Raw genomic sequence first — 12630 nt, forward strand, 5'->3', positions numbered from 1 at the left:
TTACAGAGGCAAGAGTGCAAGGTCAGGAGAGAGGTTAATTATAATCATATGTGAAATGTAGTTCACTATAAATTCTGACCTTGATGCTCATGTACTGCAGAACATGTTCAAGAGACGTGAAATATTAAATATGCTAATGAATGCTCTGGGCTAAAACTATTTATTTTATTTATTTATTTATTTACAGTATTTACACATGGGGATTTCAATAGGGTCCCCAAATTTGGATACTTCCCATCTTTACTTTCTCTATTCCACAAACTGACAAAAGACAAACACAGTTTACTTCACCATATCAAGCATCTCTATTCGCTGCTCTTCACTAACCACAATTTTGACCATTAGTGCTGTGAAGACTTCCACTTTGTTTTGTTTTGGGTTATTCTGATCCAAGATACAGAGTGTATTGCCTGACGGGCTTTGGGGTGCCACCGGTGTCCTCCTTATGTCCCCACTGCCAAAAGTGTTCACCTAAAGTAGTATTTCTCAACGGGGGCGGTACAGCCCCCAGGGGGCGTTGGGGAGCTCTAGGGAGGCGTTGAGAAGGATACAGCTGAGAGGGGGTGGTGCTTAGTTGCAATTGGGGGGGTGCATTAGTCAATTTATTTTTTTAAAGGAGCACTAGGTAAGATGACGTCATTTGCGCGGCGCCCTGTCTCAAAATCTACACTGTAATGAAAAAATGCTGTTCAAATAAACTCGCTGTATTTCATCACGGAATGCCAGCAGTTGATACAAATCTGAAAACGGTATGTAAAGCGATTTTTCAGATAAAAAGTGTTTTCCACGACACTCGTTCAGTCCGACACTGTCAAAAGTTGCTTGTGGGGTTGCCTGACAGCGGACCGTGGAAGCGGCCGTGAGATCCATCGTTCACTTACTAAAGACTCGCATAAGCATTGCCTGATTCGGGACCGTGATTAATTAAACTTTTAATCCTTCCTGGAGCCCCTTTCATACTAAAAGGGGGCGTTATCAGGCTTGTGGTGAGATCAAGGGGGCGTTGGGAGGCTTGTGATGAAGCCAAAAGGGTGTTTGTTCAAAAAAGGTTGAGAACCACTTGGGTCCTAAAGACACCTGAACTAGCTCCACATTGATGCCCAAGAGTGTCATCTAATGAAGAGGAGAAACGTCACGGCATCAATCTCCGAACCCCAGTCCCTGGAGAGTAAACAAGCCATTTGACTGCAGCAGCAATAGACCCAGCCTCATTGGTATTGCCATCAGAGCACTAACAGATACGGTGCTGATGATGGCACTCACACCACATGTTGCATAACACGGCATCTATCCAACTAATAAAACCATTAATGACTGATCGAGATCTGATCACATTAACAGCATGGAAGGCATCAGGGATAATGCCAAAGCACATAATTAAATCTGTGGCATTTTAAAAATCCCCTTAATTTTTTTCCCAGAATTGAATTGGACATGCAAGGGTGACTGATTGGCATTAGACGGATTGTATTGTATAATTTGTTTTCAATTCCCAAGTGAAAAATCAGAACTGCTGTTGCTGAAAGACTTGTACTGTCTGTGCCTCTGTGGCACACAGTTTAAAATAATCATGGACTTCAAAAACAGAATGCCTCACTGCATGGCCAATCACGCTAAAAAAACAGAGGGGGGGCACCATCCCACTTCCTCCTTCCATCTTTTCTTTTGAGTGACAGTTTTCTGTTCGGCATTTTACCCAAAATCAGAAACGCACAGGACCATGGGACAGATTCATTGATGTGGAGGAGGGCTGAGAGAGGGCGTGATGTGGAACATTCACAAAAAAGGAAGGAGAAGAAAGAGGCTTTAAAAAAAAAAACAAGTGGAAAAAATAAAAAATGAATTCCAATTTCGGTGGAATAATCAATAGCACTTCAGACAGTGAACAGCCCGCTTTCAAAGTGTGACACGTTGCAACACCACCTAATTTTTCTCATTACCAACATCGCAAAAAAAGAACTATTGATATGTCGGGCATCTTCGCACGGGAAAATCAATAACTGTTCCAGTGAATGGATGCTGGCATGACTCAGGACTGGCAGAATGCCTATTCTCCTTCACGGGCCTCTTTGACAATGTGTATACTTTCCGGCCAAAAAAAGATGCCATCACATAGAGTCATTGCACACATTACCAACACTTGGTTGTGCCTTTGTGCAAAAAAAAGACTGTTGAGTAAAAAAGGATGGTAAGAACATTTTGAAAATCGAGTAGAACAGAATAGTGATAACATTGTCCATCCGCTTTTTTTCTTTTTTTGGATTCACACCCTATTAACCTGCACGATGACTCAGCTCGGAGGACATTGAGTTATTCTGGAAACTTTTCCTCACTCGGAAAAAAAAACCTAGTCACGGGGAGAGAGGTGAACAGGTAGGGGGAGTTCAATTAACGGCAGACAAATGAAATGAGGGTGGCACAAAGGGAGTGTGTGTGTGTGTGTGTGTGTGTGTGTGTGTGTGTGTGTGTGTGTGTGTGTGTGTGTGTGTGTGTGTGTGTGTGTGTGTGTGTGTGTGTGTGTGTGTGTGTGTGTGTGTGTGTGTGTGTGTGTGTGTGTGTGTGTTGGGATGGAAAGAGGGCACTAGGGGCAGACGCCATCTCATCTGTGCGTGAAAGGCCATGGGAATCTCATCACGACTAGACAAACAGCAGGTCACAGCATCTCCTGCACCAGAGTGCCCCACACACACGCACACACACACACACCAGAGCATGGCAACCCGACCGAAGCCCGACGGGCCGGGTCGGAACCCGACGGGCCGGGCCGGACTCGGACAAAAAAAATAGAATATCTGTCGGACTCGGGTCGGGCTCGGGCTTGAACCAAACAGACATTGTGAAAATTGTAAGCAATCAGAGGAAACGTTTCAGTTCATGCAAACGGCAGTTTTGTGATTAAAAAATAAGTAATTGAATATGCATAAATGAAAATGTTGGTAGGCTACTCGTGCGAGTGATTATTATTGGCTGTATGCACGCGCCAGTTACCAGTGGCAACATGGACGCTCACTCCCAGTCAGCCGAGCAGGAATGCCGAGTCAACTTGCTTTCTTAATAAGCGCCAAATACAGTGAACGTGTGGTCTTTTGTTGTAGGCCTAGTGTAGGCCATGTTTTAGCATGCCTTCGGTGCTGTCTTAAATGTTGAACATAAAATGACGAAGTTTGTCACTGCATTGCTCGCCAAGGATTACATTTCCAGCAAGGGGTAGCAAGGAGCATAATATGGATTAAAGAAGACGCACACGCTACGTGGAGTTGCCTAAGGTAGGGGCGAAGAGGTTTCCTGTTACTACTTTGTCCGCTGTGACATTTCATGTCCTTCACGTAGGTTCTTAATTCTTGTCACTTTTACTGTAGCCTACAGTTGTAACTATGCGCGTGCAACCTTTCCTGATTTTATATTGACCGCATGGACATCAGGGGAAATGACATTCTCTTGGAGGGCCGAACAGGCTACTGTTCTTCGGGGTGAACTTATAGCCCATCCTTCTTAACGACAAGGAGTGGCATCTTCACCGGCTCGCGGGGATTTATTTGCACTAACAGTAACGTAACAAATGCGTCCAGAGCCGCGCTGACTGCATCCAAACCGTATTCGTTAGTTTTCGCCTTTCTTATCCTCTCACGCCCCTCCCATGCATTTGATCACAGCACCCAACATCTCTGGTCTAACCGAAAGAAACATAAGGTGCGCTGTCACATGTATGCGTGTGTTTATACTTACTATGCGTGCGTAACTAAATTAGGCTACAGCAAATTGCCTCATCCTAGTTGCCTATCCTGGCTATTTATCAAGTGCTATTTTGAGTATGAAGGAGGCCACATAGAAAATATTGCTTGCGCACAGGTTCTGTTGTTATTACAGTGGTCTCGGGCTTCGGACGGGTTCGGACACAAACATTTTAATTAGTCTCGGGCTCGGGTCGGGGTTGATCACTTTTCTGTCGGCTGAGGGCCGGGCTCGGACAAAAAAAACCGGCCCGAGCCACGCTCTAACACACACGCACACACACACGCACGCACGCACACACGCACGCACGCACGCTCGCACGCACGCACGCACGAGAGAGAGAGAGAGAGAGAGAGAGAGCGCACACATGCGCAAGCACACAAGACACACAAGCACACACAGAGAGATGCACACGCAGACAAACACACACAACCACACATGCTCACACTAGAGCCCTAAAACTATCAGCAAATCCCACCTGAGATGGTGTCCTGTCTCACAGACACATCCACACACACAGACACAAGCACGCACGCACATACACACTCACACTAGAGCCCTAAAACTATCAGGGGAGAAGGAATAACAGTGCCCAAATCCCACCTGAGATGGTGCCCACTATCTCCCAGACGCATGCACGAACACACACGCGCGCGCACACACACACGCTCACTCCCGCCAGACAGAGACAATCACAACCAACCCTAACCCTTATGGCTCCGACCCACTTTTCTCCTATATCACTTCTACATCCAACATTAAAGGCTCACCTCTGCACCCCACACCACGGCAGCCAGTACACTTCAGCTAATCAGACTATTTACTTCCCCCAGAGTCCTCTCACCATGCCATTACACCCACCCACTCATTCATTTTCTCACATTTCTGTAATCCCTCCACACACACACATATACACATGCGCGCACACACACGCACACCAGTGGTGGAACAATTGCACGCAGGGCCCCAGGGCAAAATATTGATAGGGCCTCCCAAACAGCCTGCCAAGGTCAAAATAGGGCCCCCACTAGCAACACAGGAGGGCCCTGGGCCCAGGGGCAAATGCCCTGTCTGCCCTGCCTAAAGCTTCGCTCATGACACACACACACACGCACGCACACACACACATACACACACACACACACACACACACACACATACACACACACACACACACACACACACACACGAAAGCTGACGTGTCTTGTGAAGGATTCATACTCCTGCTCACCTTGTTCACCACTGGGCTCTAAGCCCCCCGTGGACTGTGGTGTAAATTAACCCAGTAAAACCTTCAGTGAGTCCATCAGCAAATTAACAACCTTCATGAGCCCTTCAGACTACTCTGGATTCAATCGTTTTTTCCCATCTTTTCTCCCACCTTTCTTTTTGTGCTCTTTTGTCCTCTTTCACTCTTTTTTTTTCTTCTTCCAAACCTCCATTCTTCTCACCCCTTCATTCTCTCCAAGTCCTTCTGCTCTCATTTCTTGTCTTCTCTCTCTCTCTCTCTTCACATTCCTCTCTCTCTCTCTCTCTCTCTCTCTCTCTCTCTCTCTCTCTCTCTCTCTCTCTCTCTCTCTCTCTCTCTCTCTTCTCTCTCTCTCTCTCTCTCTCTCTCTCTCTCTCTCTCTCTCTCTCTCTCTCTCTCTCTATCTCTCTCTTTTATAATTTCTCTCAGTCTGCCTCCAACTTTCACCATCTACCTCTTTTTCCCAGTCCGTCTTATTCTCTCCCTCTCCTCTTCCCTCCCTTATTGTCGTTCTTCTGTCTGCCCTTTCATTTCCCCTCTGTTATCTCCATACTTCTGTCTGTCTCTCTCTCTTCTCTCTCTTTCCCTTCGTCTGTCTCTGTACGCAACTCTGCCTCATTTCCAAATTAGTATAACACGGGGTGCGTGTGTGCGTGTTTTTTTGCAGGGGCCCTTGGTAATAACAGTGGCACACATTTTTGCAAAGGCATCGTCTGTCTCTGTGTTGCCTCCGAGGACTGCTGAAAATCCCCACCGGGGGCCATGGCAACAGTTGGCAGGGGCAGTGTTTGTGGCGGCTGCTCGGAACAATTCAGAGGAAGACAGAGGGAGGGAGAGAGAGAGAGAGAGAGAGAGAGGGAGAGAGAGAGAGAGAGAGAGGGAGAGAGAGAACCACAAGGTCACTGTGTGACTCGGCGCCTCTGTTGATGAAGTGATGACAAACCCATTTACTCTTTTTCAGGTTGCAACGTTGCCCTCTCTCCTCCCTCTCTCTCTCCCTCTCTTTATCTCTACTTTCCCTCTCCACCTCTCTTTCCACCCCTCTCCAACTCTCCACCTCTCTCTCTCTTACCCTCTATCTCCCTCTCCACCTCTCTCGTTCCATTCCTCTCCCTCTCCAACTCTCCACCTCTCTCTCTCTTTCCCTCTATCTCCCTCTCCATCTCTCTCTTTCTATCTCGCTTCCTCTCTACCTCTCCACCTCCCCCCTCTCTCTCTCTCCTCCCTCTCTCTTCCCCAGCTGTGCCGCAGCCTTGATGTCAGTGCCTCTGCCTTATTTTCTCTTCTGTCTGCCCACCACATGTGCCCAGAGCTCTGCTTTATTCCCTGCACCCTGCTCTACGATCTATTCTTCTTTTCTCTGAACCTCTCCTCTGCTATTCTACTCTTTCTTCTCCTCTGCTCTGCACCTCTTCCATCACCCTCTCCTCTCTGCTGTGCACCTATTTTACTCCTTGCTAACCCCCTTCACTTCCTCTTCTCCTCTACCATTTTTCCTCTCGTCTCCAATTCTCGTCTCCACTACTCCACTCCCTCCCTCCCCTTCTCTTCTCTTCTCTTCTCTTCCTCCTCTCCTCCAACCTTCTCTTATCTACTAGCATCTTTCCTCTCCTTGGCCATTCACCCCTCCTTTCCCCTCCTCTTCTCTCCTCTACTCTACTCTCATCTACTATTCACCGTACTGGAGGCCGAAGACAGACCTGTTTCTACTTCAGTCCGGGAGGGGATTTACAATGGGAGACAGAACAGGATGGCAAGACCGACGCTAACGGTGGAAAAGGAAAGGGGTGAGACAAAGCAAGACAAAAGGGAAAAGAAAGGAGGGGAAAAAAAGGGAAAAGAGGAAAAAGAAGCTAAGAGCAAACCGTAAAGGACATGGCAGTGGAGGAAATAAAACGGCTGAATTACACCACACTTTAGAAGACATGCTGCTGAGAGACCACCGAGAGTACACACTCTCCACTCACAGAGGAAGAAAAAACTACGGAGGAGGAGGAGGAAAAGAGAATGTACGAGAGAAGAAAAAAGAAAAGTAAGAAAAAAACAAGTACTGCTGACAGGGCTCATCTGAAATCCCCTCTGCACCGGTGGGAATGTGAAAATGAGGTATATGTAGGGGAGAGAGAGAGAGAGAGAGAGAGAGAGAGAGAGAGAGAGAGAGAGAGAGAGAGAGAGAGAGAGAGAGAAGGAGAGAGAGAGAGAGAGAGAGAGAGAGCAAGGTGGCCATAGAAGAGAGAGAGAGAGAGAGAGAGAGAGAGAGAGAGAGAGAGAGAGAGAGAGAGAGAGAGAGAGAGAGAGAGAGAGAGGCGGCCGTAGAAGTACCCATCACAGCGGAACAAACGGCCCTCTTCATTTTATTTTATTTGTGCTAAATAGAAAAGTTTTAAAAAACAAAATAACGCAGTGTCCAGATATTTATGTTGTCGACGAGCACAGATAAAATAAACTGACGAAAAGTGCTGGGGAAGGGGAAAACATAACGCAGAACATGGGACACGTAAACTAGACCCTTTGAGGGTGCTACAGAGAAAAGTGTGTGTGTGTGTGTGTGTGTGTGTGTGTGTGTGTGTGTGTGTGTGTGTGTGTGTGTGTGTGTGTGTGTGTGCTTTGATGAGGCCTCTGTATAGCTGGGGACAAGTTAAGGCCGTCAATTTGCTTTAAAAGCACCACACGGGTCACCTCTAAGGGAGCGGTAGGGTTTTTTTGCACTGCAGTGAAGTTTGCGCCTCTCCTCCACCGTTAAGGAGAGAGTAATAATAATAGAAGCTTTACCAAGCCTGGGAGAGGTGGGGCAGAGAGAACGAGAGAGAGAGAGAGAGAGAGAGAGAGAGAGAGAGAGAGAGAGAGAGAGAGAGAGAGAGAGAGAGAGAGAGAAATAAGGAGTGAGGGACAGAGAAAGAGAAAATAAAGAAAAGAATAGGAGACAGAGAGATGGAGCACAGAGGGGGGAGAAAAGGAAAGGGAGAAAACAAGAAAGGGGAAGCGAGAGACAGAGAGACGAACAGACAAAAAGAGAGACGGGTAAAAAAAGAGATGTGAATGACAGCCAGAGAGATTGGCTGGAGGAAAGACTGGCAGAAAGGGGGGGTTGAAAAGAGAGAGGGAGATGGGGGTTGGAGAGAGGAAGGAAGAAAAAGAGAAAGGGAGAAAAAAGACTAAAGAGAGACGATTGCTGGAGGGTAGGGAGAGACAAACACAGAGACAACAGACAGACAGGCAGACAGGCTCATTGACCAGCCACACACAGACAGACAGACAGACAAACAAACAGACACATTGACCAGCCACACACACACAGACAGACAGACAGACAGACTCATTGACCAGCCACACAGACAGACAGACAGACAGACAGACAGACAGACAGACAGACAGACAGACAGACAGACAGACAGACAGACAGACGCGTACCTGGAGCACGGTCTGGATCTTGGCGGAGACGTCGGCCTGCTCGTAGAGCTTGATGCCCTCCTGGGAGCCGGCTGTGGCGCTGGCCGCCACGATGTGCTGCAGGTGGCCCAGCACCACGCTGTGGGCCCCCGCCACCGCATTGAACTTGTCAAACAGCAGCTCCAGCAGCTCCAGCAGCAGCCTGCAGAGGGCAGCAGAGAGAGGAGGAGAGGAGAGAGGAAAGAGGAGAGAGGAAGAGAGGCAGAGACGCCAAGACAGTCAGAGAGGAGAGAGAGAGAGAGAGAGGGAGTGAGAGAGGAAGTGAGAGAGGGAGTGAGAGAGGGAGTGAGAGCAAGAACAAGAAATAGAAATAGGTGAAGAATTAGAGAATAAGAGCAGCAGAGATAGAGAAAGAGAGAGAGACAGAGAGACAAAGAAAGAAGGAGAGAGAGAGAAAGATGGACAGAGAGGGGGAGAGAGGACAGATGGTGATGAGACTGAGTTGGGGGATTCTGTACACGTGTAAACATGCTTGTATCCATCATGTATGTTGATGCATGCATGTATGCATGAGGCTATTTCTAGATCCTGCAAATCAAAGCACTTTTAACCCCTGCGTTCCCCCATACTAATTTGCATATTAAAAACAAGTTTAAACAAGTCTTTAAAACCAAATGTGTTTTTCACTTCGGGGCTTTCATACTCAGAGAACAGGTGTATGTTCTACAAATGTAAGCCAATTAGATGGCCATAAATAAACGTGCAAGGAAAAAGTGTCACGTTTTCACATGAACTCATGCTTATAAAGAATGCCATGTTATTGAATTCACACATTTTTTTACATACTTTTATCAGTTTGGGTCGTCTCGATTATCCCTCATCCGCACATTAAAGAAAACACCTGTCCCCTTATTCTAATCATCCTTCAGATTGCCTCGGATAAAAAAAACACCATCTCTCCACAACATCTCAATTCCACAGCAGGTGAGACACAATGGTTGGATAGATCGGTAGATACGTAGACTTGACGCCGTCTCCGACTCCGTGCCCGAGACGACAAGAGAGTCGAGAAGAAGTGAAAGAACCATCACTTACTGCTAATGAACACTGAACAGTAGGGGTGCAGGAGCGCCTTTCCCCAATGAGGAACAGACAGCTGCTGGTAAATGACAATTAGCGACATCTGTCAAAACCTCCTCTTTCTCTCCTCCTCTCTCCTCCTCTCTCCTCTTCCTCCTCCTCCTCTCCCGAGCTCCTTGCGGAGGGGATGTGTGCAATCTGTCCTCCTATTGTTGCATTTTCTTTTTTTTCTGTCTTTCCTGTTCTCTAGTCTCTCTTTTTTCCCTCTGTCCCTCGCGCCAGGACCTGGGGAAATTATTTGGCTTCCATTAATTCAGAAGGTGGAGAGAGAGAGGATGCAGCACTTGTTTTCAGGAGAAGTGTAAGTGTAACTAGGTGTGTGTGTGTGTCTGTGTGTGTGTCTGTGTGTGTGTCTGTGTGTGTGTCTGTGTGTGTGTCTGTGTGTGTGTCTCTGTGTGTGTCTCTGTGTGTGTCTCTGTGTGTGTCTCTGTGTGTGTCTCTGTGTGTGTCTCTGTGTGTGTCTCTGTGTGTGTCTCTGTGTGTGTCTCTGTGTGTGTCTCTGTGTGTGTGTCTGTGTGTGTCTTTGCTGTGGGTCTGTGAGATGTATTGTACGGTGGTGGAGGAAGAGAATGTGTGGATGGGAGGAGGAGGAGGAGGAAGAGGAGAGGAAGAGGAGAGATAAGGTCTACCACAAGGGAGTGGTTGGCTAGCTGCTGAGCTTATCAGTATTCTGAGGTAGTTTTCTGGATCATTCCGTGAGAGGAAAAAGAATCTGTGTCTTAGAGTTTGACCTGAAAGAAAGCAGCCTCGATATATCCCTCAGACAACAGCTGAAACCACCTTCTGCTTCTCCTAACACTACTCCTCTCTCTTTCTCAGTCTCAAACACACAATCACACACACACACAAACTCACACACACGCACACGCACACGCACACACACGCGCACACACACGCACACACACGCACGCACACACACGTTCACACACCCTGAACCTTCTGCCTACACACAAACAAATGAGTCTGCAACTATGATGATGCATCCCTAAATGCCACCTACACTCCCTCTCACACAAACTCAACTATTTTGCTTGGTGCTTTTGCCTGCACCTAAGGAGGTGTGGGGTGTGGAGAAACAGCAGACTCACACACAGCTGCAGGGACGGATCATGACTTCATTGGGCCCCTGTACCAGAAAACAAAAAAGGCCCCCATCCATGGGTGATGCTAGCTTACAAAAAGATTCAGGGTTTAAGGCCAGATGTTAGAGGCCCAATGTTGTTGGGGGGTTCAGGGGTTTGTCTTCTGAGAAAATATAAAAAATGCAGTTGCTAAAAGTGAAAAACAATATGAAAAAGGAAATATAGAGGCTTGGCCTTCAGGGCCCCCCTTGACTCTTGGGCCCCTGGGCCTGGGCCCGGTAGGCCCGTGCAGTAATGCGTCCTTGCACAGTCGGTAGATAGAGAAGAGTCTGTTTGCCTCGCTTTGACTGTGCATTCGTCTCTCCTCCCTGGGCGATATGCAAGGATGCCTTCCCATTCCTGTCGAGGTTTCCATAGCAACACATCCAACCCTTCGTGAACTTGCACAAGTACGCTTACACACGCGCACAACTCCGAGCACACACATGCGCGCACGCTCAGACACACACAAACACACGCATGCATGCACGTTCAGACACACACAAACACACGTATGCATGCACGCGTGCACGCACGCATGCACGCACACGCACACGCACACGCACGGTTTTCTTTTATTCATTACCCATTAAGCAGTCAGCCTACAGATTCTAAACTCAATAAAATAACATAAACCCTGAGAGCATTTTTAAACATGCCCACCCGAGGTGTTGGGGTCAAATCATCACTGCGCATGAGGCACCATGTCTGCCGCAAGCTGTTGTTGAAAATGAGGCATCTTTGTGAAATGAAAATGTATTGTACATGATGTAACTAGGCACTAGTGTTGAGAGCCATACCAATGCAACAAGCTGAAGCTGCTTAGCTGTAGTTAAAACCACGACACAAGCAAAAAAAACCGTCTTTATATCCCTTCAAAAACAATAAACAGAAATCTAGGTGGTCTGCCGATGCTTACCCACCTACTGGATATTACAGCCGAGTCTGTGAGTAAATCCTTCAACATTTTTCATTCTCTGCTTTTACAAGACGAGAGCCCTAGTGACGATGACTGCCAAAACGGTGTCTTGCATAGAGCTATATTTACACACAGGGCTGCTGACAGCTTTGGCAGGGCCCAGGAAAAACACCATCTGAAAGGGGCCCCCCACTCAATACATACAATGCAATGAGAACCAAACTCTGGGCCCCCTCTGTCCCTGGGCCCGGGACAACTGTCCCCTTTGTCCCAATCTGTCAGCTTCCCTGTTTACACAAGCACGGTAGCGAGCGGCGACTGGGGAAGCGCAAATAAAATAACCAAATTCAAAAGAGGGGGAAGGAGGGAGGAGGTGGAAGAAGAGGAAAAGAAGGCACAGAGAAGGAAGCCACGGAAGGAGAGACACAACAAGGATAATCTCCCACCATGACTAAATGCTCTCTTTAGCGCCTCCGCTATCTCCACCCCTCATCCCCAACCACAAACCTTGACTGACTGGCTGACTGACTGACTGGCTGCCAGCCTCCCTGCCTGCCCGCCTGGCTGGCTGGCAGACACTTTAAAGAGAAGAGAGGAAATCAGGGTTGGCGTGGCATGGCATGGCATGGCATGGCGTCTCAGCTCTCTAGATTACAACCGTGTTGTGCCATGCTGCCGCCATGGGTGGGAGACGCCTCAGCGGTGGCAGTTGTGGCAGTAGCAGCAGACGAAAGCATGAATGGGTAACGATAAAGCTGTCACTTAAAACTGGGATCTATGGGAGTAATTTGAAAAGGGGGGGGGGGGAGGGAGGGAGGGAGGTCCCTGCCCCCAAACACTTTCACTTCTACCAGCTCGTCATGCTGGTGTGTCGGCAATAGCGGCGATCAATGGCAGTGTTGGCAACAGCAGTTGCCAATTAAAAAAAGTTTGGATCTCAGGATAGAGAACATACAATAGGTGTAATTTGTAGTTCTGTTTGGTCCCTGCCCCCCAAACCCCTTCTCTCCACTATGCTGGTGTTCACAGGAGAAACATCAGTAAGGGTTATGCCAGTGGCAGCAGACTGGCATGAATGG

General features: G+C 47.8%; 1 protein-coding gene across 1 annotated transcript in view; it reads right to left on the minus strand.

Annotated features, from left to right (window-relative positions):
• exoc4 (exocyst complex component 4) overlaps positions 1–12630 on the minus strand; it is a 230914-nt gene that overhangs the window by 185046 nt on the left and 33238 nt on the right. Inside the window, exon 7 of the mRNA XM_063218022.1 lies at positions 8393–8573. Coding sequence (XP_063074092.1) covers positions 8393–8573 — 181 coding nt within the window. The remainder of the gene's footprint in view (positions 1–8392; positions 8574–12630) is intronic.

The sequence above is a fragment of the Engraulis encrasicolus genome, chromosome 15 (genome assembly GCF_034702125.1).
Source record: "Engraulis encrasicolus isolate BLACKSEA-1 chromosome 15, IST_EnEncr_1.0, whole genome shotgun sequence".
Classification (NCBI taxonomy): domain Eukaryota; kingdom Metazoa; phylum Chordata; class Actinopteri; order Clupeiformes; family Engraulidae; genus Engraulis; species Engraulis encrasicolus.